A 25,675-nucleotide genomic window follows, 5' to 3' on the forward strand; every position below is an offset into this window, starting at 1 on the left:
AAACCTATTCTTCCTATGCCATGTCGTTCCTTTCAATTTGTACTTTAGTAGCTCCACTAATAAGTGCCAAGCTTCCAACTGCACCCTTGGAACTCATATTGCACTGCATTCTCAACTATTATCTAATAGAAATATATCTGGCTTTTTAAAAGGTCAAAACGTGAACAAGAAGTGACTATTCTAAAGAAGACTCTGGATGATGAGGCAAAGACCCATGAGGCACAGATCCAGGAGATGAGGCAGAAACACGCCCAGGCTGTGGAAGAACTGGCAGAGCAGTTGGAGCAGACTAAACGGGTATGTGAGATGTTGGAAAGTTTTTAGTGTGCAACGTATTGTGCTTTTACTATTTTTTGTTGGGAGCTGCCCAGAGATTTTTCCATTCCCCCCCCCAAGTGTGTAAAGCTGAAAGCGCTCAAATTAAATGCGCACAAGTTGCTAGTTACCTGTAATTTGAGAGAACAATGTTGCTGAATTGTGCATATTCTTGCTTACCACCTATTTTTATGAAAACATATTAACTACCTAGAATCTTTTTAGTTTCCTTTATTGCCATGAACATCCTGCCTAAGTGAGGATGAAGCTTTAATTCATAGCATCACCTGTACAGCTATGGAAACCTGCAGATTTATTGTTCACATAGTGTTTGGGATGCTGAGCCCAAATTGCAAATCTGTCTTTTGCATCAGGACCACAATTTGGAATAATGGGCTATGAATTTGTTAGTGAAATCAAATTTTCTGCAAAGACCACACTAAAGCTTTCTGTTGCCGTCTCCTTCAGGTGAAAGTGAACCTTGAAAAGGCAAAGCAGGCACTAGAGAGTGAACGTGCTGAGCTGTCCAACGAGGTGAAAGTTCTTCTTCAAGCCAAAGGAGACTCTGAGCACAAGAGGAAGAGGGGTGAAACTCAACTTCAAGAGCTACAAGTGAAATTCACAGAGGGGGAGAGAATACGAACTGAGCTGGCTGAGAGAGTTAACAAATTGCAGGTGAGCTTCCTGTGTTGGTTCCCTTTGTCCTCCTATTCACTGTTTTCTGGTTTTTAGCACAGAATTTAGAGGGGGAAGTGGGGAGAATTGAGTAGGGGCTGCAGTGCTGCTTTACTCCTCCTGAAGTTTTGACTCTTAGCTGTTCTAACATGATCTCTATTTATGTTGTTACTTTTCAGCCCCAGTAACTTGCATTAAACAATAAGCTCTTTTGGAGATAATGTGAATTAGTCCACTACCCCTTGATTAACTTTACACCAACTAGGGGACAATAAGCTAATAGCTGAAGTGGTGGGTGGTAGTTCTCACGGGCATCAAGTGCCTAAAACTCCTGTTGTTTAGCCTTAACTAGTATGGAGTGATTTATGATGATGATGATGATGCAGTTTCTCTCCTGCTTTACAGAGGGGAAAACGGATAGTAAATGGAAACTCTTTATTAATGGGATTGGTTCGACTTTTCTAATTTTTCAGGTTGAGTTGGACAACGTCACTGGTCTTCTGAATCAATCTGACAGCAAGTCAATTAAACTGGCCAAAGATTTCTCTACGCTGGAGTCTCAGCTACAGGACACACAGGTGAGGCTTTAATAGGTGAAAAATCAGTTCGCTACGCCAAAATGTGGCAGGGGCGTAGGTGGCGCTGTGGTCTAAACCAGAGCTTAGGGCTTGCGAATCAGAAGGTTGGCGGTTCAAATCCCCGCGACGGGGTGAGCTCCCGTTGTTCGGTCCCAGCTCCTGCCTGCCTAGCAGTTCGAAAGCAGATAAATAGGTACCGCTCCAGCGGGAAGGTAAACGGTGTTTCTGTGCGCTGCTCTGGTTCGCCAGAAGCGGCTTAGTCATGCTGGCCACATGACCCGGAAGCTGTCTGCGGACCAACGCCGGCTCCCTCAGCCTATAGAGCGAGATGAGCGTGCAACCCGAGTCGTCCGCGACTGGACCTAATGGTCAGGGGTACCTTTACTCCAAAATGCAAACCTAATATATAAACCCGATTAATCATGACAGATCTGTTAGATTGACAGAAAAATACAGACTGCAGAACAGGGGATGGGGTCCCCACAAATACTGGTTGATATTTGGTAACCAAAATATGTGACGACCAGAATCTTCTTCCTTCCCTAATGGGGATATATCTGTCACAATGAGCTATAGAGTTGCTTTGAACAACTTCAAGCTTGGGAGGAGGCCTGTGGTTCCTCAAGGTCCATGTTTTGGAAGCACAGTGCAACTGGATGAGCCCCAACCCTCCTTCCAAGCTTGGAGCAGGGAATTGTACTTGCAATCAGACTACATTTTGAACGTGTCCTGAGAACATCAGACGCACAGGAGAACTGCAGTCATGATCCCCTCTTCACCGTTCCAAGCTCAGGAACAGATTTTAGGGTTAACTATGCTTGTCGGATTCAGAGTAGTGGTGGTGCAGGTTTCTGCATATAATCTATAATCTCTGAGGAGTTTGGCAATACTTTATATTAAGAGTAGTTAACTTTAGCTTCTTTTTGTAACTATAGTTGCAACACAGATCAAAGTCTAGAGCAATTTAGATATACCAGTGTTCATAATCTCCTTATAACAGCTTGTCTGTCATGCTCCTCCCCTCCAAATGCCTTGTGCGGCTACTGGAATGTGGGATTCCACTGGCAATTCATCCCAAGGGCCACATAACTTTTTTGGGGTATCTCCACTAGTCTACTAAACTACATTTTGTGGGTCACTCCAACTGATTTCTGGGGACAAATCAGCTTGCTCAGTGGTATTGAGCCATTGCTTAAGGTTCTCTCTGCTTCAGATATGATATATATTTGGAAAATTTTGCTGGACTTTTCATCATAAGAGACCAAATGTTTGTTGTGGTGGCTCTTGCAGGAGTTACTTCAGGAGGAAACTCGTCAGAAGCTGAGCCTCAGTACTAAGCTGAAACAGATGGAAGATGAGAAGAACAGCTTCAAAGAGCAACTAGAGGAAGAGGAGGAGGCAAAGAAGAATTTGGAAAAACAAATTTCTGTCCTTCAGCTTCAGGTACTCTAGAAGACATGAGGAAAGAATGTCCAAATGTAGCTTACAAGGCAGTAGTATGCCTTTTGAATGGCATGCTGGATTCTGCATGGGAAATATGAATTTGGTAGCCAAAACAAGCTCTTTTGAAAGTTGTTTTGTCTAATTAAATAGGAACTGTCTTTCTGATGTCTGATAGAGCTGTCCTAGAAACAGTCTAACCCTGGGAAATATTCCTGGAATTCAGTGGTCATATCCCACTGTTGCATCTTAGTCAGCAAGTGATGATGCTTTTGCTTTGGCAAGTCTCACCGTGGAACACTCTCCCTAAAGATAGTTCATTCCTTCAAAAAAAATTATAGGTTTCTTTTTAGTGACCCACTGTTACTTGTAAGTTGCAAAATGGTGTTCAATCCCCACATCTTTTCTTTGCTTCCTTAAAAAAATAATTATACCTTTTCCCCACCCGCTTGCTTCTGTCACATAGGTTGCAGAAATGAAGAAGAAAATGGACGATAGTGTGGTTTGTCTGGAGTCAGTGGAAGAAGCAAAGAAGAAGCTTCTGAAAGATTTGGAGGCCATGACCCAACGTTATGAGGAAAAGGCAGCTGCCTATGACAAGCTGGAAAAGACAAAGACCAGGCTTCAGCAGGAGCTGGATGATATTTCTGTGGATTTGGATCATCAGCGGCAGATAGTCTCCAACCTGGAGAAAAAACAGAAGAAGTTTGATCAGGTACACTTAGTTATAACTTTCAACAATGTCCTTCTCCTTCACTAGGATAGATTCTGGTGAAAAGGAGAAAGAAAAGTGTCGCATTTTAGATGCACATTTTTTGTCCCATAGATGAAGGGCAATTGTGAACAGTTGTAAGCAAATATCAACTCTCCTCACTCTAGTACCTGAATTTGACTTTTAACTGGTAATAGTCCCAAATAATATCTGTCTGTTTTAGCTGGTTTTTAAGTGGAAGCCGACAAGTGCATTTGGCTTTAATCCTGGCACATATCTAGAATTGGTGGCTAAGTTTGGTACCCAGGTGACCTATCCTTGGTAGTCAAGCCATTACAGATGGAACAAGTGGGGATAGCAAACCTTTCCTTTGGAAATCTCACAGTGCCATTGATTTCCCTTTTTCCAGCTTTTGGCAGAAGAGAAAACCATCTCTGCAAAATATGCTGAAGAGCGGGATCGTGCTGAGGCAGAAGCTCGTGAGAAGGAAACGAAAGCTCTTTCCTTGGCCAGAGCACTTGAGGAAGCAATTGAACAGAAAGCAGAGCTAGAGCGACTCAATAAGCAGTTCCGGACAGAGATGGAGGATCTGATGAGTTCAAAGGATGATGTTGGCAAGAGTGTAAGTTGATGGCATTCCTGTACAGCAGGCTGGGGTAATAAGGATGTTGGCTAAGACATGTCCTAGGCAAGAAGAGGGCTTGCTAAAAGTGGCTTATTTTTCACTTGCAATAAGACATGAAAGCTAATGAGTTGGGTGCTAGCAGCATACAATCTTTTGTAATGCCTAGGAAAGCAACAATGTCACCATTGACTTTTTCAGTTCATTATGCACAAAGTGCCGAATTATTACCCAGTATGAAGGCACATAAACTAATAAAGCCTTTTTGCACAGGGAGATCATACAGGCTTTGAAAAGCTTTAGTATCTTGCATTTCTAAGTTACTCAATGCATCTTCATTTCTAGAAGGATAAAGTTGTTGTCAGATTTCAGTGGAACTGTGCCAGTATTTTGTGCAATATTGCCTAGCTGCTTTATCATAAACCCCTTCGGCCTACTCACCAAAGGGTGTTAGGAAACAAAGCTTGGATATGTGCATATTCAAGTGAGCGGAGATAAAGAGGCAGAATTCTGCGCAGTTCAGAGTCTGATAATAACCCTTAGCAAAAGGGACTTGGGATTGTCAAAGATGGGTGGAAAGTTGGCAATAAAGTGACTGTTTGCCTTTATCCCCCACATTTGGTCATTTTTAAAAATGATTCACTACCATTTTTAAATACTTAAATACTTCTATTGATTTATTAAATAAATTGTTTTTAAAACAAAAGACAAAGAGGTGGGGACAGAAAGGGAAAGGACCAAGCGAGAGGCCTATTAGGATATAACAGTAACTATGCCTTTAAGCGCACAGAAATATTGTAGGTGACTAGACATGTCAATTTTTGTTCATTTTCTTAAAACCAATAAATGTACCAGGCAGCAAAAGCAGGGTTGTGTCAGTCTGGGAGAAACTGATGTTGTGTGTGTGCTGCAGGTCCATGAGTTGGAGAAGTCCAAACGAGCTCTGGAGCAGCAGGTGGAGGAGATGAAGACTCAGCTGGAAGAGCTGGAGGATGAGCTACAGGCCACAGAAGATGCCAAGCTGCGCCTGGAAGTGAACCAGCAAGCCATGAAGGCACAGTTTGATCGGGATCTCCAGGCCCGTGATGAGCAGAATGAAGAAAAGAGAAAGCAGCTTACAAGACAGGTAACATTCCAGAAAGCACAGCAGGCTTACAACCCCTTCCTGCTTCATTTGCTTCAGGGAGGAGGGAAGAGGCCTGTGTTCATGGCTAAACTGCCGGTGCTTTGACCCCGCTTTCAGGTGCGAGAGATGGAAGTGGAGCTGGAAGATGAACGGAAGCAGCGCTCCATTGCTGTGGCTGCCAGAAAGAAACTGGAAATGGATCTAAAAGATCTGGAGGCCCACATAGATTCTGCCAACAAGAATCGCGAGGAAGCCATCAAACAACTCAGGAAGTTGCAGGTGAGGGTCTACATTCTATTGTTACTGACTGGCTTCTCCTTACAGTGAGATGGGATGGGGAAAGTGAATCAATTACTGTGGTAACAGAACAGATTTATCACTTAGTTGCCAGTTGCTGCTTTTTTGATCAAGAAGACTTATGAAGATAGTTGCTTACATCTTCAATTGGGATTTTATCATTTCTTACAAAATAAGTTTTCTTTTGGGTATTTCATTGGTAGACAGGGTGCTTTGTGTCCCAGGTTCAATCCCTGGCACATCTAGCTAAATAGAATCTTGGGTAGCCAGGCCGGGAAAGAATATTTGTCTAAGACCTTAGAGCATGGGTAGGCAAACTAAGGCCCGGGGGCCAGATCCAGCCCAATCGCATTCTAAATCTGGCCTGAGGACGGTCCGGGAATCAGCATGTTTTTACATGAGTAGAATGTGTCCTTTTATTTAAAATGCGTCTCTGAGTTATTTGTGGGGCCTGCCTGGTGTTTTTACATGAGTAGAATGTGTGCTTTTATTTAAAAGGCATCTCTGGGTTACTTGTGGGGCATAGGAATTCGTTCATTATTTTTTTTCAAAATATAGTCTGGCCCCCCACAAGATCTGAGGGACAGTGGACTGGCCCCCTGCTGAAAAAGTTTGCTGACCCCTGCCTTAGAGATCCACAAAAGGTTGGAATAGACTTTACTTGGCCAAGTGGGCTGATTTGGTATGTTTGGTTTTTAGGCCCAAATGAAGGACTACATGCGGGAGCTGGAAGACACACGTGCCTCTAGAGAAGAAATTTTGGTACAAGCAAAAGAAAACGAAAAGAAATTGAAGAGCATGGAAGCCGAGATGATTCAAATGCAGGAGGTAATCTAAATCCAGAAAATGCTAATACACAACTGAGTTTCTGCCCAAAGCAGGCCTTTCGGTATGGGAGGGAAGAGGTTGACTTCAGGGAAAAGGGAGTGGGTGAGCCCCTGGAAATTAATACCTTCACTGCATATCCAAAACCTTCCACGATTGTTGTTTTGGTTAATGTGGATCAGATCAGCTGCTGGATTTGCAGCTAGGGGTGTGTTTCAGGTATTTCCTTCATGCACTTAACAGACTACTTTTTCGTTGTTTTGGGCCAGTTTAATAGTCTTCTTCCCCCTCCTCCCAATTTCCAGTTCATTCTCTCAAGCATAATTTCCGCAGTTTGATACATTGACTATTTAAACAATATCAACCCTCATTCGATGCACTTTGTAGCATCACAAACTACCTTGATGGATCACTAGCCATTTATTATGACACTCAAGAGTGCTGTGCCCCAGATTCACAATGTCACTCTGACTCTGAGTGAGGTGAAGCTTCCTGTTCTTGATGAGCATTCTGCTGGCTCGTAGGTTATAACCGGCTTCCAGATACTTCTCATGTGCTTCATGTAATATAACATCTCCTATTTGGCAATAAGTTGTTTTTGACCCTTAGTCCACGTACATCTTGTTCTGATTTCAGGAACTTGCAGCTGCCGAGCGTGCCAAGCGCCAGGCTCAGCAAGAGCGGGATGAGCTGGCTGATGAGATTGCCAACAGTAGTGGCAAAGGGTGAGTAATGGCACTTTTTCCCTTCAGGGACAAGGAATGTTGTGGGAGTTGGCTCGTGGAAAGGGTGCCCTGTAATGTCTTATTGTCTTAAGTGGTGTGCTGAGAATGGCTTACAAATGTTGAATATTTCTATGGTCATTACTACTGAGCATCCTTCACGAAAGGGCCCTATGTTAATTATCCCATTGTGTGTTTTCTTCTCAGAGCTCTGGCCTTGGAGGAAAAGCGACGCTTGGAGGCTCGAATAGCTCAGCTGGAGGAAGAACTAGAAGAAGAGCAGAGCAATACAGAGTTGGTGAACGACCGCCTTAAGAAAGCAAATCTTCAGGTACATGCTTAAAGGCACCATGAGGCGGAGGGCTTCAGCTGGTGGATTCCCAGCCCATAATTCATCCAAATTACTGTGTATCACTTTCATTTGTGCTGCAGCGTGTTATCAGAGCCTTGATGCTTTTGGAGCATTATTCCCACTTTGGGGGCGAAAGATACTGGGTTCAAATCCCAGACAAACCTCTTTGATGAGAGCACGTGCTTTACATTTATGTAGTCCTATATTTAATATCTGGTAAGGGCCTTGAATATCAGTTTAGACTAACCCCAATCCTGTGGTCTTGGAAAGTCAGTGAGAGTCAGGACAGATAGTACCAGGTTTGATAAGCCAATAGGATGGTGAGTGAAGAAGCACATAGAGAAGCACAGTATATTGAATCATAGTGTGATGCTATTCCTTTCAACTCAGCTGATGCTTTACATTGACAGGTTGGGGAATTTGATCCAGCTAGTGGGTTGGATCTCCCCCCCCTGCCCGCTTGCAGACACACCTTGACAAGTGGGCAGGCCCACACCACTGCCAATCACCTGACAACATTATGCCATCATGTGGCAACTTGGAAGGGATTCTCCTTTTAAGCCCATTGCAAGCCATTGCAAACCACCTGCAAAAAGTGATGGCAGCCACACCTTTATCAGCCTTTGTTGTTTATTTTAAAGTTATTGTGACTTTTTAATATTGTATCAGATTGTTACTATTAATGTTTGATTTTTATTATTTTTATGTGTGTTAGAAGCTGCCCAGACGTTGTATTATTATTATTATTATTATTAAATGTCATATGTTATGTCAGAGGTGTCATGTGAGCATGGATGTCATGCCTAATTAGGTCCATGAGCCAGTTTCCCCACTCCTGACCAAGAAATTTGCTGCCTATTCCTATTATGCCAGAAGGTGAGCATTGACTATTTGGTGTAGGCTGCTTACAAGAATGAAATATGCCTGCTTGTTAAAAGGAAAGGTAGATTAATGAATGTAATATTATTTCTAAAAACTAGACGTTGTGAAGTTATTAAGGTTGAGAACAAGCCTTGTCTACAGAATTACATTTTGAATGCCAAGATTATAGAGCAAAGGAAACAAATAGAAGATGGAAAGCGAGGCAGAGATTAGATATGAAAACTTCAGGAGGAGACTGTATTCAGAAACTAGCCATGACTTTAACCAATTTCATATTATCTTCCCCAGATTGACCAGATAAACACAGACCTGAATGCAGAGCGTAGTAATGCCCAGAAGAATGAAAATGCTCGCCAGCAGTTTGAGCGTCAGAACAAGGAACTTAAGGCCAAGCTTCAGGAAATGGAGAGTGCTGTGAAGTCAAAATACAAGTCTTCTATTACTGCACTGGAAGCAAAGATAGCACAACTGGAAGAACAGCTGGATGCTGAGACAAAGTAGGTGCTTGTGATCTGTCATGCATTCATCCTGCATCTTAATGTATGGGTGCAATCATAAAAAAAATCTGTGAAATATTGTCATTAGCTTGGGTGAAGAAATCTGAACTGAAGTATTTCTTGACCTCTGTTTCTTTATAAGGCCAGGTCACATGCAGTTCTTAGCAAGTACTTTCAAGGATCACACATGAATTATCAATGGTGCCTGTGATTGCTCAATCTTCTCTAGAGTGCCTAGTAAATCTTGCACACTTAAATCCTTCTGTAGAGGCATCATAACCTTCTGAATAAAAGGTAAAACAGCCAAACAGCCACTGAAGTGCATAATCAGCTACAATGCATCTTCTGTCTCTACAGTTACTGCTTGTGGAAGGTTGTGTCATATGAATTCATTTTAACCTGAAATGCAATTGGCACAAATTAGTCCCATGTAACCCAAGAGCTCTCCTGACTTTGAAAGGCACTTGGCTCAGACTGCAGACCATGCCCATAGGATACCTGCTTAGTGACCCATTTTCTGTTTAACTTAGTCCTGGCTGCTGGTGCTCTCAAAATACTCCATCTTGGCCTTGAAAGCTTTGGTGCCAGCAGCACAGTACATTGGCATTATTCTTTCGTCATAGGAAATTGCTAGTGGCTCACTCTTACCACTTTCCTTCTGCAAGTTATCTCCTTTGCATGGGATCTAGCAATGTCTCCAAACATGGAAGCTTGGGTTACTTCTGAATTCTTCCATCGATCTGATGTGGTACTTTGCTTACAGGGAGCGCCAGGCTGCCAGCAAGCAGGTGCGACGTACTGAGAAGAGGCTGAAGGATGTTGTCCTGCAAGTGGAGGATGAGAGGCGTAATGCTGAGCAGTACAAGGATCAGGTATGTGCCATGTTGAGGATTGGCATTTGGTAATGTGAGCTGTGTGGCAGGTAGCTGCCACCCTGCAATCCCATCAACACTGTTGGAGCTGTTAGCAAGCTTTTAGGGTACTGGCAGTGTCTTCTGTTCTTCACCCTTTTTGCTGGAGGCTGCAAGAGTCTCTACATCAATAAAATTTCCACCCATCTAGCAATGAATGTCACACGTCATGATGTCTGGTAATGGACATTTCAGTGCCAGCCTAGAGAATTTCCAGCTTCAAGATTGCTTAACTCCCAAATGTTGGCTCAGATTGCTTCTCTTAGAAAGAAGGAAGAAAACTCTGATCATAGGTTGCATAGCTGCAGAATGGCACAAACTTCACAAGGTTAAAATCCAGATTCTGGAAACTAGGTTTTAAGGAGCTAGGGCTGCTAGGCACTGTAATCCATGTAGTTCAGATTAAAAATTCCAAGTTGGTTCCCATGTTCAGGAGTGAATGAACAAGTGTTGAGAGAGCTCCTTTTTCTGCTTTGCAGGCAGACAAGGTGAATGTCCGTTTGAAGCAACTTAAACGCCAGCTGGAGGAGGCAGAAGAAGAGGCACAACGAGCCAATGCATCTCGTAGAAAGCTGCAGCGGGAACTAGAAGATGTCACTGAAACGGCTGATGCCATGAACCGTGAGGTCAGCTCACTGAAGAGCAAACTCAGGTAAGATGCCCTCTTGCCATATTTCCTGAATGCATGAATGTACACATTACTCAAAGATGAAATGCCAGTTTCCACACTGCATGACACTTTTGCTCTCTTCAACAGGCGGGGAGACATGCCATTTGTAGTGACACGCCGGATTGGCAGGAAGGGTGCAGGTGAAGTATCTGATGAGGAAGTGGATGGCAAGGCTGATGCTGGAGATGCCAAAGCTACTGAATAGAGCTGCCTTGTGGATCTGGGTCACACATGATGAAGTGACCCACCCTCCCTTTGTCCAGTGGACTTCTGCAAACCCTTCTAAAACCTGCCGGGGGAAGTGGAGCACATCTATTGAAACGTTCCCTTGAATATCTGGAGCCATGACATTAGTGTTGTCCCTCCCAGCTTCCAAGCTCTTTTGTATTGAATGCCAAAGAGTCTGCAGCCCAATCAGAGTCTGGGAGCTACAGAGGCCTGTAGCATTCATTGTCCTTGCCATGGCTGCTGGGGAATTTACATAGTTTGAGGGGTGGGGGTGGGGTGACTCCTTTTCGTTGCTGTAAATCAACTATTTTCTTCCAATAACGAGTTTGTGATAGATGCAGGGAATTTGTCCCGTCCCCTTCCTCTTGTTTGCTTTTGGCAATCATGTTCAGTGACCTCACATTTCCAACCTCCTCGGTCTACTCACTTAGCCAGTTTGGGAGTCATGTTGAACAGGAAAAACAAGTGTTCCCAACATGACTCCTAAATGTCTTCAAAGACCATACAGTCTTGGAAAGTTTTTCCTAGAAGAGAGTTTTAAGTTGGCCCTCTTTTTGCTAATGTCTGGACAGATCTGAAGTGCAATGGTGTCTGTGTTGCGTTGTGTCTCAGAGGTGTGTTAGTGGCAGACCAAGGAAGCAGCAAAGTTTTTTCCTGTGTGCTTGCTGGAGAATCTATTCGGGACCAAATATATTTAATGGTAACAGACAGTATCTAGTGGGTTTTGAATGGAGTGTGAACAAAGTCCTTTATTGTGATGTCCAAGCATCCAGCTCTGTAATCGGGGATGGGTTTAGTTATTCTGCACAGTGACTAAGAGTATATTAAAGAAAAAAGAAAAAAGCATTTTAATCTGCACAGATTATACATTGAAGGCCTTTGTATCTCTCGTTTATAAGTAATTAAGAAAAATAAAGGTCTTTATCACTGCCTTTCTATGGGGACTGCGGTTATATAGATAATCTTTACTTTTCTACACTGTACACTGGTTGCTGGATTTACCTGTATACTTAACCATATTGTATATGCTGCATTTAGACTTATGAGCAAATGACAAATTAAAATAAGATTACCCTATACTGTATGGTTAGTGCTCTCCACTGTGAGAGCCTCCAGTCCTGGTTGCTGTCACAAATAAATCTGCAAACTTTTTTATACAATAAGTGCCTTAGCATGTGCCTCTGCGGTGACTCCACTACAGTCAGTAATGGATTACCGGTGCTCCTCTAACAATAAAGATTGTCCATGTGCTGCAGTCTTCTGTGTATGCTTATGTACCATGTGCCTGAATGCTGTGGAGCTGCCCTGTTGAATGTCTAGCACTAGAGAACCTAGCACAAGAAGTAGGGGATATATATTGTTAATAAGAAACTTTTTGCAGTGCCAAATTACTGTTTTGAAACCATCTGTCATCAGCAGAGATCTGTCTATTGGGTATGGAGCTATGTTGGAGAGCAGGGAATGAGTGAACTTGATGAAATAACTGCAGGGTTATACTAGCCATCTTCAGACTTTTATTTTCATGAAGGTACAAAAATCCCAAATCTCCTGCATGACTCAGCAATTTTTATACCCTTCCTGTAGAACAGGGGTCGGCAACCTAAGGCCCATGGACCAGAAGCAGCCCACAAAGGCCGTTTAACTGGCCCATAAGCTGCCCCCGAACCGAGCCGCCTGATCAGCGAGTCCCCGCGTGCTGCACTAAACCAGCATGATGCGGGGACTCTCTTCCACAGCCCCGGAAATTGCTTCTGCGCATGACCAGACGCCGGAAATCACTTCTGTGCAGGTGCGATTTTGGGCATCTGGGCATGCGCAGAAGCAATTTCTGGTGTCACGCTGCGCTGGCCCGGCCCACGTAGGATCTCCACAGAGTGATCCGGTCCATGCCTGGAAAGCCTTGCCAACCCCTGCTGTAGAAGGCTAGCTTGTCAGTCCATTGTGCCTGTTTTCTTTGTGTAGGGAGTTTATATGAAAGCATTTAATTATACAGCAACCTATCTGCATTTTACAATGGTACAATTCCAGTAAGACAGTAAGTATCATGTAATTAATCTGAATATGTAGCTCTGCTGTAAGAGATGAATGTCAAGCTTTCAGTAAAAATGTGCTGTTCTTCAAACTTCCCCAGCAGATGGCTAAAGGGGAAATTGAAATTCCAGTGATGTAGCTTCATAGATCAACTTCCAGCCTGATAGTTCGGTAAAACTGATTCTGTTCGTTGTCAGTTGCATTCAATAGCTTCAGTACCCTTCATCCAACACTAGGTGTTGGGTGAAGTTTCATTTTAAAGTACCAATTGGATCATTTTATAGACGATATACTACTAGTATTGGATGGCTTGTTCAACTGATACTCTAAAAAGGGGCCTACAATATAATAATCTACTTTTAACTGGGCAGCTTTTCTGAGTAGCCTACATTGAGTCGTTAAGTGGCAGGAAGACCAGTGAAGAATCAGAGCTTTGATACTTACTTTAATGTGGTTAGTATGATTATATGAGCCTAGCTGAGGATGAATCTGAGGCAGTATTCAAGCAAAAGCAGTTAACCTTGAAGGGAATATGCTGCTTACTGCTTACGTTCCTGTAAAAATCTTAAGGCAGGGGAATAGAAGGTATGCTGAAAATGTAAGCACTTGTGTGGCTACAGCTATTATGTGAAAGGGAGCTTAGCAACAACTTCAGAACTGGTGCTGATGAAAATTCACACACTTTTTCTGGAAATGAGCTGGGACTGCACATGCCTCAAATCAACCTATGCTCCCCCTCCCTCATTCCCCTGCAGAAGCTGCAGTGTTCTGTGGGTAAATGCAGGGAAATCCTTGCAGCATACACAACTCACCCATTTCTCCTCAATCCAATTCACAAAAATAAATACAAAGTGATTAATTAAAAAATAGAAAGACTCATACTGTGTCCACTGTTGCTAGCTTGCTCCCCAGCAAGGTCACAAAACAAATGCTAAGCAGAACAAAAAAAGCTCCTAAAAATAGGAGACTTCATTTCTTCTCCACTGAACAGAACATGCTAAAAGCTTATGAGGTCTGGCTTTCAAGAGAGTAGTTCTGAGCATGCTCAGAGCAGATGTATAATTCTGATAACTACTCCATGTTGTGGGGCTGTCTTCCAAGGCTTTCAAGCAGTCTTCCCAAAACTCATATAGTGGCTGCCTCTTAGCCCTCATAACAGAGGGAGTAGGAGCCTGCCCAGCTGGGACTGAAAAGCCAGCAGTCCTAATATTCAACTATTAACCGCATGGTTGTCCTGACCAGAGACTCATGGGAAGAACAATACAGTGATGGGCAGCCTGTGTCCCTTTAGATGCAGCTCCTATTATCCCTGACCATCAGCTGTGCTGGCTTGGTGTGATGGAAGTTGTAGGCCAGAAATTCACCCTGGGGACCAGTCCACTGTTCTTCCCATTCCCCCTCCAAGAAAAAGTAAGACCGAGGGTATCTGGTTTTTAACTTGATATGTCACAGACAAATGAATGGGGTTCCAATATTCTTGCTCATCACTGTTTCCTCAACTCTTAAGCCATTCAGTGATTAATCTGCAGAAAGTGCTATAGACATATGAAAGGTACTGTAGGCACTCCCTTCAAACAAAATAGTCTCACTGTGGCAGGCTTCATTGAAGATGGGGAATAGTGCTGGAGTTTTGCTATCCTTTGTCAGAAAGCAGTCAATTTCACTTCCACTGGTGGTGCTGCTGAAGCAACAGAACTGTTTTCAACTTGTAATGTGTCCTGATTGTAGGCAATTCCTGTCAGACATCAAATGTGCCAATGAATCCACCTCTCTAGAGTTTACATGGGGGAGCGGGGAACTGCTTCCATTAAAACACACACACACACACACACCTCTTTCTGCTCAAAAGCAAGGTCTCTAGCTGCTTTTCTACCCATAGGATCTTTATCTTCACAGCCTCACAGCCAGTTTTCTAAGCGGAAAAAAAGAAAGGGAAAGGTTTGCACAGATCCTCTGCTCCCAATTGCACTCTTCTGTTTGGATCTCTTTTGGCCACTCTGGCTTCCATGCCTGGGCTTCCCTCCTCCTCTGTCACTTTGTCATGGGATATTTCGTCCTCAGAGGATGACTGTTGCCCCGGACAGGATGGAGGAACCAGCCCAGAGGTGGTCACAGTGGTAGTGGGGAGAGAGCAGAAAGAGAGCAGCCCAAAATGAGACAGCCACTTTTTCAAAGGATTCAGAGGCTGACTTCTGGCAGAGACAGGACCCCAGAGGTGGTAGCAGTGGTGGTGGGGAGAAAGGAGAAAGAGAGCAGCCCAGAATGAGACAGGAACTCAGAAGCCAGACTCTCCTGCCCACATTGGGTCGCTAGCCAGGGAAGCCCTACAGCCCTGGCGCCATGGGGGGTTGGTCCATGAGGAGAGCGCCAGCAAGCACAGCCTGCCCTTAGCAGCCCCATGCCTGTCTGCCCCCTTGCTCACAACCGGTCCAGAAGGTGGCCTGGCCGGCCAGCTGGCTTCTCCTCCTCCTCTTCCCCAGCCTCAGGGTTGCCCTTGTGGAGCTCAGCAGCACCTTCTGTTCTGTCTGCTACCTACCTCATTCAATGAGTCCCAAAATGAATCCAGGGAGGACAGGGAACTCAGGGAGCTGATGGAGCTGGACGGGGTAATTTTTGGCACCTGCGAGGAAAAGATGCAAAAGACGAGCAATTTGCACAAAAGCCTTTCCAGAAAATCAAAACTTGGGACACAGGCTTGTATCTGAGTAGAAATGCATGAGCACAAATAACTGTGACCCATGACTCTGAATGGGTCCCTCTCCAGCCTCAGGGTTGCCCTTGTGCAGCTCAGCAGGAGTTCCCTCCTGCTCTGCTACCTACCTCATTCAGTGAGTCCCAAAGCGAATCAAGGGAGGACACAGAGGACAGGGAGGAAAGGCTGCTGAGGGAGCTGAATGGGGACAGATTTGGAACCTGCAAGGGAAAGATGCAAAAGACGAGGAATTAAAAAAAACAACCAAACATTAAAACTCAAGGCACCTATAACTGAAACAACAGTTCCATTCTGCGGTTGATATGCCCCCCTCCCCTTCTGCCAATCACCGCTTAGGCCGCTGCCACCTACCCAGTCAGGACTGAGTAAATCCAGATGCGGTCTCGGGGTCTAGACAAAGTGGTCTCGCTCTGTCCACCACCTGCCTTCTTAGGGGAGTCCCAAAAACTATCATTTTCTCCAGCTTCGTGGGAAGTTAGCGAGCTCTCCGATCCAATTTTGGGAAACTACGGAGGAAGAGGGGGAAGCTCTGTCAGTTGCGCTGGGAGGAGGGGTGAGAATGTGTGGCATCAGCCATGCAGGCAGGTCTCTGCCCAAGGAAGCTACAGTCGGAGTCGCTCTCGTAGGCTTCATAGTTGAAGCTCAGGGGGCTGTCCGAGCTGGCATCTCTCTGGGGAGCAAGGATTTTCTTCCAGCTTGGGGTCCTCCAGTACACAATGTCAGAGTCCCCGATATCCAACTGGCTCGTTAAAATGCTGATACAGCTGCCGCAAAGCATTGTTGGGTTAATTTGTACACCGCTTAATCATGTGTCCCGGCCCCCAATCTCTTACCTTCGCCCCCCCGGCTCCCCCTTCCTCTGGCACTGCAACAGAATAAAAGGAGGACTTAATGGAGAAGCAAGATCTGTTGGGTCGTGGATCCTCTGCTCGGGTTGTACTTGTGCAAATCAAACCATGCCTCCTGAAGACACCACGGTCTCCGCTGTCCTTCATTCCAAGGAAACTGAACCTGCGTCAGCACCTGGAACCCTAGGTGATCCACATCTCTGCACCCTGGCACATCCAGATCTCTGCATTTATTTGTGGATTTATTTGACTTTATAAGTAAAAAAGTATAAGTTCTCAGTCCTCCTGAGAGCCAGTGTGGTGTAGTGGTTAAGAGCGGTGGACTCGTAATCTGGTGAACAGGGTTCGCTTCCCCGCTCCTCCACATGCAGCTGCTGGGTGACCCTGGGCTAGTCACAGTTCTCTGAAGTCTCTCAGCCTCACTCACCTCACAGAGTGTTTGTTGTGGGGGGAGGAAGGGAAAGGAGATTGTGAGCTGCTTTAAGACTCCTCAGGGTAGTGATAAAGTGAGATATCAAATCCAAACACTTCTTCTTCTATGTTAATTATATAATCAGGAGCCTTAAGCTGGGCAGTATCTTAGAGCTGCACCTAAGAGCACAGATGTTGGCATTAGAGGCTCTCAGGTGTGTCTATCAAGATGATGAAAATTTATTTTTACCCCAACCACTATGGGCAACTTCCAACAAACTATAAAGGAACAAAACAAAACATCAGACATTAAAAGCTTTCCAAAACAAGGCTGCCTTGACATATGGTCTATGGAAGACCAGCTTACTCTTGCCTTTTAATCTCCAAAGGTTCTACATCCATCTTGTGAGTTTGGGGTCTGAGATAACATTGTAAGATTTATCCCTCTCTGCCTTGTCTATAACACCCTCCAGTTTGTCCTGCCTCTGAATATTTTTAGTATTTGGCAACTGACAGTGAATGGGCAGTTAGGTTGAGCTCCTGCTTGGAACCCTAGAACTGTAGAGTTGGAAGGAACCCTGAGAGTCATCTAGTCCAATGCTCTGCAATACAGGACTCGACTAGATCATATGTGACAGATGGCCATCCAACCTCTGCTTAAAAGCCTCCAAGGAAGGAGAACCCACCACTTAGTGTGGGAGTCTGTTCTATCATTGAAGAGCTCTTACTGTCAGAAAGTTCTTCCTTCTGATGTGTAATTGGAATCACCTTTCTTTTACCTTGAATCCATTGGTTTGGATCCTGGCCTCCAGAGCAGAGAAAACAAGCTTCCATGTGACAGCCTTTTAGATATTTGAAGATGCCTATTATATCTCCTCTCAGTCTTCTCTTTACCAGCCTAAACATACCCAATTCCTCAACCATTCCTCATGCACCTTTTATTGATAATAGTTGGGGAACAGATCACATACTAACAGCAGACAAACAGGAGAAATGCAGAAGTAGCCAATGTGCCCTGCCTATTTTGTTGGACTACTCCCATCATAAAGAAGGCTGATTGCCGAAGAATTGATGCTTTTGAATTATGGTGCTGGAGGAGACTCTTGAGAGTCCCATGGACTGCAAGAAGATCAAACCTATCCATTCTGAAGGAAATCAGCCCTGAGTGCTCACTGAAGCTGAGGCTCCAATACTTTGGCCACCTCATGAGAAGAGAAGACTCCCTGGAAAAGACCCTGATGTTAGGAAAGATTGAGGGCACAAGGAGAAGGCAATGACAGAGGACGAGATGATGGAACAGTGTTCTCAAAGCTACCAACATGAGTTTGACCAAACTGCTGGAGGCAGTGGAAGACAGGAATGCCTGGCGTGCTCTGGTCCATGGGGTCATGAAGAGTCGGGCACGACTAAACAACAACACTCCCTTCATTTTTGATTACTTTCTATGCTGGCTGGGCTGATGGAGGGTGTCCCAATCTAAATCTTTATTACCGAGCCCCACCCATTAAAATTTCCCTAGGCTGGTTACAAACATAGAAAGAGGAATATCATATTCTGTCATGAGGAAAATTGCCAAGAGAAACAAAAATGTTCCAAGCAGTCATTCAGGACCATATAAATGAAGTCTGGCACTTGGGAGCAATGCAACATGAAAGTCCTCAAAGAAAATGTTGCCTGACTCACTAAGGAACCACGAAGAGTCTTTGGCTCATATTTTAATAGCTGGGAAGGGATTCCTAACTTGGTACTGCGATGTCTGAAAAGTTAAGTGTTTGCGTTATTCATCCTTTGAGAAAGAAAAGTAGAGCTCTTGGGCACCTCTACTAACAAGTCTTTTTAGGGGGTGCGGAGAGGGGAACCAGAAATGGTATGAAAGAGAACCAGGTGTTGCTCATGTTGGGGTTACTGTTAGGTAAAGAACAGCTTCAAAGACATAGTGATTGAGGCTTGAGGCCATTCATACAGCACCTGAGAATGCTTAAGATGTATTTATCTTGCCAATAATCTTTACCATAGTAGTAGTAGTAAAACATGAAAGAGCCCAGGTTTGTCACAGTTTGTACACACATCAGAAGTGTATCTGCATGGTATATATGCTTACTGATAAAGAAATAGATTTGAAGTTATTTTAATTTATTGATATAATACTTTTCAGTCTAAATACTCCCAAAGCAATGAACATTAATAAAAAAGAAATGGTATGTATTTTGAAAAGTTTTTTTGTTTGCTATGCATCTGGGTCTTAAGATATTGCAACCAAATTTTGCATGATGGTTCCTGATATCAAGGAGTAGGTTTTCGATATTTGGATACAGCTAGATGCCATTATGAAGCAAGATGCCAGAGGGAACCTTTCAAAACTGCACTGCTTATAACCACTGGCTTTATCTGTTTCTTAGAATTCCAAAACAACACTGGGTATGTGGTCATAAATACACTATAAAATAACAAAATACCAATGAATGGGATTGGATTTAGAAAAACAACAACCCTGCAGCAAGAAACGGGGGGGGGGAATCCATCACCTAATATGTACAGACAGTCCTCCCATCTCTCACCCTGCCTGTTGTAGTAAGCAAGTGTAATGCACTGTGTTAGATGCTTTATGACTTCTAATTATATTTTTACGTATATGCCATAAACCACCTGAATGAAACCCATAGACCACTGGCAGTCCACAGTCTGAAAGCCTCTGAACTTAAATCTGAAAATACAGCAAAGAAATGGAACTGAACTTTTAGCTAGGTTCTCTTTTGAAATTGCAGATAGTAAAGCAACTGATATTTTTATTTATTTGTAAATTAAACCTCAGATTCATGTATCTAAGGATGGACTTGTATAACTATACTCTCTCTCTCTTACACACACACACACACACACACACACACACACACACACACACAGAGATTCACTTCATGGCTCAGAGATGGGGATGGCAGCAAATGACTCTTGCAGGGACAAGCTTCTAGGTTCTTCTTAGACAAGGTTTCAAATACCCCTGACAGATCAAACAGAGATTTTTGGCAGACCCACAGCAAAAAGGGAAGGAATGAAGATCATTCAGATCAACAACTAGGTCACCCCATAGCCCAGGGGTTAGAGGACCTGCATGTGGAAACCCCCTCCCCAAGGAGAAGAGCTGGAGTCCCACTGCAGTGCCAATGATTACACACACACATGAACATGATGTGCTTATAAAAATTGTGTCTATGGAAGAGGCGCAAAAATTTTGCAAGGAAGGAGTAGAGAGGGGACACACTGAAGGAGGGAGAAGGCATACCATGACAGCAAACACCTAGTGAGCTGGTTGAAGCAATGGAATGGGAAACAGAAGTGGGCCTGAGACATAATGTTGTTTTCCATATTTGGACCAGACTTGGTTACTCACTGGTGTTTTTTTGGACCAACTAAAATGTCAGCTGCAGCATCTGAGGTATAGAGAGCAGCAGTAGGGGTGCTCTAGGAGGCTGAGGCCAGGCAATGGCCACAGCCCACCTCCCTAGCTGGTCAAGTGTGGTTCACTAGCTGTGGGATGAGGTGTGTGATTTCTCATCTGGATTAGGCTTGGGGCAGGTGAGGATCACATTCCTTATCAAGCCCAGATGCTGCAATCAGCAGGCAAAGTGCAAAAGGGAAACAGAGCTGAGGCGCTGTGTCTGCTCAACTGCCCATATTGGTGGACCTTGGCTGGGATGCTCCTGGACCTCTACAGGGCTGTGCTTTGGGCTTGACTCTGCACTGTATTCTGACTGCTGGACTTTGGACTTTGGTTGTGTGGCTTGACCCCTGGTCTTTGAACTTTGAACTTGACATACTGACTTGCCGCCAGGTAGGCCACTAGACAACCTTGGGCCAGTCACTTCCTCTGTTTAACCATTTGTACAATACTGGAATCTTCCTCTGGCTCTCCTACCAGAAATCAGAGCCAAGCACTCCTTGAGTGTTGTGGACAGGTTCTTCTCTCATCATCTTAAGCCTAAACCAAGTGATTTCACTACCCCAGAAAGTCTTTAGTCACCAAGCCACTATGCCTTCATCTCAGGTCTTCTTTCTTCTTCCTCAGTCTTCTTCCTCTTACTGTCTTACATCCTTTTACTGTCTTTCTACCAAAAACACCTACCAACAACAAACAGACACTCTCCAAACAACATGGACTGACCGTGACTGACTAGTTCCATCAAATATTCACTTCTTCTGACTTTAGTCAAGCCCCAACCAATCACACAATGTAACTGAAAATTCTAAATCTGTGGTGGTAACCAATCAAAATATGGATACTTTCTATCCTTCTTTGGTATAATGAGAGTTCTCTCTCCAACCCATCCTCAGCTGTCAGTTAAGGTCTCCCAGAGACAGTTAAGCCAACTTCTACCTGACCAGACAGAATAATTTCCCCATCAAATACACTTCAATTAGAATACTACTGACAAAATGTATTGCACAATAGCCATTAAACCCCAATTTTTAAAATTCTGCTGAAAATTGCGTCTTCAATGACTGCTGTTTACTACTGAACATGCAATCTGCAGAAAAGATCACCTTGTGGTGCAAATAATTTTGTGTGGGTGATTTCAAGCAGTAAATTGGAACAAGCCCCAATCTAGATTGAGAGCACATTCTGGATCAGAGCCACAAGGCTGCTTTTTTCTTCAAAATGAAAGTGGCTAGAAAGCGTTTTTTTACAGAAAGCGTTCATATCACATGTTGCTTGATCGTATGTTTACATGGAAAAAGGAAAACAAGACCCTGGGTTCCTACAGAAAAAAATATCAACTTTGATTTAAATAAACACCTTTTAGTCTTTTTCTACAATCAAGTGGTATTTAGTTTTTAAAAAAAAAAAAAAATTTTTTTCCCTTGAAAAACCAGTCTAGTGCTGCTGTTTTTTTACTTTGAAGTGCTCTGGCCAAAGTCTCTGTAAATTGGGTGCCACTTCTGAGTGCTCACACCTTCAAAAATTCACATTGTAAGACAAACGGTCTGCCTAATATTTCACAGCAAAACTAGTACTGATAATTAAATATGTGGAATGGGCAGTTTGAATGAAAAAGGTCACAGCCAACACATTTCCTGCCTCAGGGAGTACATGCATCAAAGCCTGATGGCATAATGAGGAACACAGAAAAATTCTGCCAAAGCTAAATGTGATTGCCAAAGATATGTAATTTCAAGCAAAGCTGTATATGGCAAGTTGTATTACTCATGCACCTCATGGGGTTGCAAACTGACTCTAACCACTCAGGAAGTAGACAAATGTCATTGTGGTTGCTCATCAAACTCCGCATAAAATCTGAACTTTAACAACAACAACAAAAAAAGATTCTGGAGGAAAATTAAGCCATTTGAAAACAGACCATTTTCTTGTTTACTACAAAGTAATTATCTGGAATCACCAGGTTAAGGAGGCTGTTTGACAGTTACTATATTTGCCATTACACCTTTGGGACAGGAAAATGGAGAACTCACAACAGTGACTGTGAATTGTGCTTTTGTAACTGTACCTGGCACAGATGTTATTGAGTTTCTGCATTTTAAAGATACCAAAATTTTTCCTTTAAAAAAAAAAATCCAGCAAAAGTAATGTGGCATGTTTTTCTTCAAGGTTGCATCTGTCTGTAAGGATTATACTTTCACCTATTAATGATAAGACAAATGGCATAGACTTAAAAGCAGCATGAGTCAAACTTGCTCCCCCCCTCAGACGATGCTTTTACTGCAATTATTGCACAGGTGTTATTCTGCTGTTGCATAAGATCCAAGTCACATGCAGCTTGTGCCCATAATTCGTGAGCACCCAGGGACATGAACCCAGAGACAAGATCTGGACAAGGTGAGGGCAACCGAGAGATCTCAAGAGCAAGCAGAGTTTGTCAGCTCTGTCCAGGAATCTGATGCGAAGGAGAAGCGGGACAAAGGCAGAAGCAATGAGAGAAGGTAAGAAGAGACAAAGGTGAGAGAAGTAGGCTCAGCTTTCACAGCATATGACAGCATGGCTAGAGGGGCAGCACAGCTAAGCTGCTTAGGAAAAGGGCTACAGGTAAGTCCTGGAATGAGAAGCCCGCTGCTTGCCATCCATCATCCACTCTGTGCTGCTATTACAATAATGCCAGAATGGGAAACTAATGGCAAATATTTCCCCAAGGGCCTCTATCAACCATGGTTCACCACAAGCAGATCTCCATTTTTGAACATGGTGCACACTTCCTTTTTGCTCTTTATGTGCATGTGGAATTGTCTTCCCCTGGGCTTACCTCCCAATGTTGGAATGCAAACAAGGGCGGGGGGAGTTGTAAATAAATAATAGTGGGAGTGTCTTTGGGCATATGCAAAGTGCAACCCTAATCATGTCTGCTTGTAAGTAAATCCCACTGAGCTCCTTGTTTAAGAGTGTTTAGGAAGCCCTGCAGCCTTAGTCTGTACAAATCTGGGTTTAGGATTAATGACTCCCAAGCCAGCAAACATCAGCAGTGGAACCCTGCCTCCTTTTAGAAAATATGTGGAAGCACCTACTGTTATATCTAAAGAAATACTCAAAGGAGCATCTTTTCCTATATCAGCTTGCCTGTACGTTAGTATCTGTGGAGGCAGCTTCACTGCAGGGTGGGGGGAGTTTTTCAGTCTAAGGGCCACATTCCCTAGGGCAGGAATTTCCAAACTTGGGTCTCCCAACTGTTTTTGGACTACAATTCCCATCACCCCTGAACCAGGAGTAGGGGCATATCCCAGCGTTTGGCAGGGCCAGAGGCAGAAGCGGCTGGAGCAATTAAAGTAAATCTTACCTTTGTACACTGGGCTAAGTTTAGGCGCACACTAGTGCAAGGGTCAATTTCAGCTAGGCAAAACCAACAAGGATGGCACAAAGCAAGAGTCAGTGAGCAACGTGGCCTGAAGAGTCTTACCAAGGGCTGGATAGAGGACAGGGGTGGGCCTGGGGCTCCTGTATCCACACCCCAGTTAGGGGACACTTACTCCATGGTGCTGCAGGAGTGTTTTCTCCATGATGGCACCCAATTTGTGGAACAACCACAGGAGCTGATATTAAAGCGCCATGTTAAAGCTGACTTATTTTCACAGGCGTTTTAAATGCTTTCTTTCTTTTTTTTCTTTTTAGTGGGCGACGGTTTGCTTTGCCTTTCAGTCGCTGTTTGTTTGTGTTTATCCTGACGGGTTCGCTTTATGGTTTCGTTACATTGGGGTCGCACGTAATTTATTTCGTCTCTCGGGCCTCAGCCCTGATGAAATAAACACAGAGCCTCTCTTTCAAACAGAGCCCCGCCGCCAACCTCAACAGGGGCGGGGGCGGCGGCGGCGGCAGCAGCAGCAGCGGGCCTGGAAAGAAGGAAGGCCGCCTTTCTAAACGAGGCAGCTCGTTTAACACAATTTCCTAGCGCGGGGCTCCTTGTCAAGCAGCTGGGAATAAATCCACAAACGGTTGTTTCCGTGAGCAGAGGAAACGAGCTCGGGCACTTCAGCATCTGGGGGCGACCCGAAAGCCGAGCGTCGCCTGGCGTTTATTACTGGGGGGCCCCTTTCCTCCCTTCCCTCCGGGTCTAAGGGAAAACCGACTCCCTCAGGCAAAGCCCTCCCTTCTCCCGCCCAGCCAAGAGGCCTTCAAACGTCCGAGCCCTCCAGGACCTCTCCCAGGCCCCGCCCTTTCTTAGAGCCGTGGCCCCGCCCACCTCATCCCATTCGCCGAAGATTGCCGAGCGGGGGACAGAGGAGGAAAAGGGAGGGGGTCGTTCAGAGTCGCGTCCTCGCTCCCATACGGAGTTTCCGAAAATTACCGAGGGGCTTCGGCCTCTCCTTTCTCCTCTCTCCCCACTCTACGTCTCTGGCGGAGACGGCTCTTGCTGCTGCGCCTGCCGCCAGCACCGCTTCGCGCGTCGGTGCGCCTTCTCTCTCGCCTTCCCTTTGCTCGGTTCTTTTCGGCGCTGCCCGGCGGGCCCGAGTCGGCGCCGCCGCCGCGCTCTTTGAGCACAGCCTCGGTCTTCCGCTCGCGGGCTCCGGAGAGGCGCCGGTCCCGCGCGCCCCCTTCACCTACTCCTCGTCTCCCGCTGGTCCTGGCCGGACCGGGCTGGCTGGGCCTTCAGCAGCGCCGCTCCAGCTCCAGCTCCAGCTGCTGCTGCCGGGCTCTTTCGAGGGGGCGAGGACGGCTGCGCTTCCCGCTTGGGCGGCCGGGGGTCCGGCTCGGATGGCGGACGGCGGCGCCCAGCACCAGCAGCTCGTGCCCGGCGTCCCAGCCCCGCGAGGGATCAAGCGGGAACCCGAACTGGAGCAGCCCATGCCCGGAGGCGAAGGAGCCGACAGCGGCCTCAGTAAGAGGCTGCGGACCGAGGCGGAGGCGGACGGAGGAGGCATGCAGGTTAGCAGGGAAGGCGGCGGGGAAGGAGGAGGAGGAGGCGGTGGCGCCACCCTAGACGGCCGCCTTAACCCCCCCCCCTTGTGGCCTTGAGGGGCGCGCTCGCCCGGGCGCGGGTGCGTTTGTGCGCGCGCGCACGGGTCTCTGCGCGTGAGACTAGACTGGAGGGTATCCTGTCTCTCGCCCCCACAGGAGTCTGGGGGAAGAGCGCCGCTTTGGGAGGATGCTGGCCCCGTTGACCCCCCCCCCCTCGTCGGGCCGGTGTTAGGCTCCTAGGCATAGCGGGGTAGGTGGGAGGGTGGGGAGGAAAGCTAAGCGGCTTTCGCAAACGTGGAGGACCCAGCAGGGTGTGGGCAGGGTATCCTGCAGCTCCGTGGTTGGTCTGGGAGGGCAGCTGGGGGAAGCATATTGTGGTGGCTTGCCTCAAGTGTAACAGCAACATCATCATCAACAACATCATC

The 25,675-nt window shown here is 45.3% G+C and overlaps 2 protein-coding genes and 1 long non-coding RNA gene across 36 annotated transcripts in view; 2 read left to right on the plus strand and 1 right to left on the minus strand.

Annotated features, from left to right (window-relative positions):
* The window catches only part of MYH9 (myosin heavy chain 9), an 84,209-nt gene extending 72,102 nt beyond the window's left edge, over positions 1-12,107 (plus strand). For all 7 annotated transcript variants that reach the window (XM_083574008.1, XM_083574006.1, XM_083574005.1 and 4 more), the window contains 15 exons: positions 153-297; positions 784-990; positions 1,464-1,568; positions 2,859-3,011; positions 3,475-3,723; positions 4,130-4,342; positions 5,256-5,468; positions 5,586-5,747; positions 6,465-6,593; positions 7,227-7,315; positions 7,520-7,643; positions 8,835-9,043; positions 9,807-9,915; positions 10,434-10,606; positions 10,712-12,107. In XM_083574008.1, coding sequence (XP_083430134.1) covers positions 153-297; positions 784-990; positions 1,464-1,568; positions 2,859-3,011; positions 3,475-3,723; positions 4,130-4,342; positions 5,256-5,468; positions 5,586-5,747; positions 6,465-6,593; positions 7,227-7,315; positions 7,520-7,643; positions 8,835-9,043; positions 9,807-9,915; positions 10,434-10,606; positions 10,712-10,829 — 2,398 coding nt within the window. In that variant the 3' untranslated portion in view covers positions 10,830-12,107. The remainder of the gene's footprint in view (positions 1-152; positions 298-783; positions 991-1,463; positions 1,569-2,858; positions 3,012-3,474; positions 3,724-4,129; positions 4,343-5,255; positions 5,469-5,585; positions 5,748-6,464; positions 6,594-7,226; positions 7,316-7,519; positions 7,644-8,834; positions 9,044-9,806; positions 9,916-10,433; positions 10,607-10,711) is intronic.
* Positions 9,050-24,764, minus strand: LOC310743655. Of its 8 annotated transcripts, none has more exons than XR_014539145.1 (6): positions 23,825-24,444; positions 22,357-22,489; positions 15,948-16,102; positions 15,704-15,796; positions 15,420-15,503; positions 11,686-14,795 (listed from the first exon to the last, which is right to left on the minus strand). It is a non-coding gene; the product is annotated as an uncharacterized lncRNA (long non-coding RNA). The 8 variants fall into 8 exon arrangements; XR_014539147.1 differs by having other exon boundaries at positions 23,635-24,444; XR_014539142.1 differs by lacking the exons at positions 22,357-22,489; positions 23,825-24,444 and adding an exon at positions 9,050-9,442 and having other exon boundaries at positions 14,716-14,795; positions 15,948-22,348.
* The window catches only part of RBFOX2 (RNA binding fox-1 homolog 2), a 175,270-nt gene continuing 174,329 nt past the window's right edge, over positions 24,735-25,675 (plus strand). For 15 of the 21 annotated variants that reach the window (XR_014539131.1, XR_014539132.1, XR_014539133.1 and 12 more), the window contains exon 1: positions 24,746-25,217. Coding sequence is in view for 16 of the 21 variants with exons in the window: in XM_083574036.1 (XP_083430162.1) it covers positions 25,047-25,217 (171 nt within the window). In the remaining 5 variants the exon portion in view is untranslated. Of the gene's footprint in view, positions 25,218-25,675 lie in introns of all 21 variants that reach the window. The other 6 variants (XM_083574055.1, XM_083574031.1, XM_083574032.1 and 3 more) reach the window with 5 other exon arrangements.

This window comes from Podarcis filfolensis (assembly GCF_964270895.1).
Source record: "Podarcis filfolensis genome assembly, chromosome: 10".
NCBI classification, from domain to species: Eukaryota; Metazoa; Chordata; class Lepidosauria; order Squamata; family Lacertidae; genus Podarcis; species Podarcis filfolensis.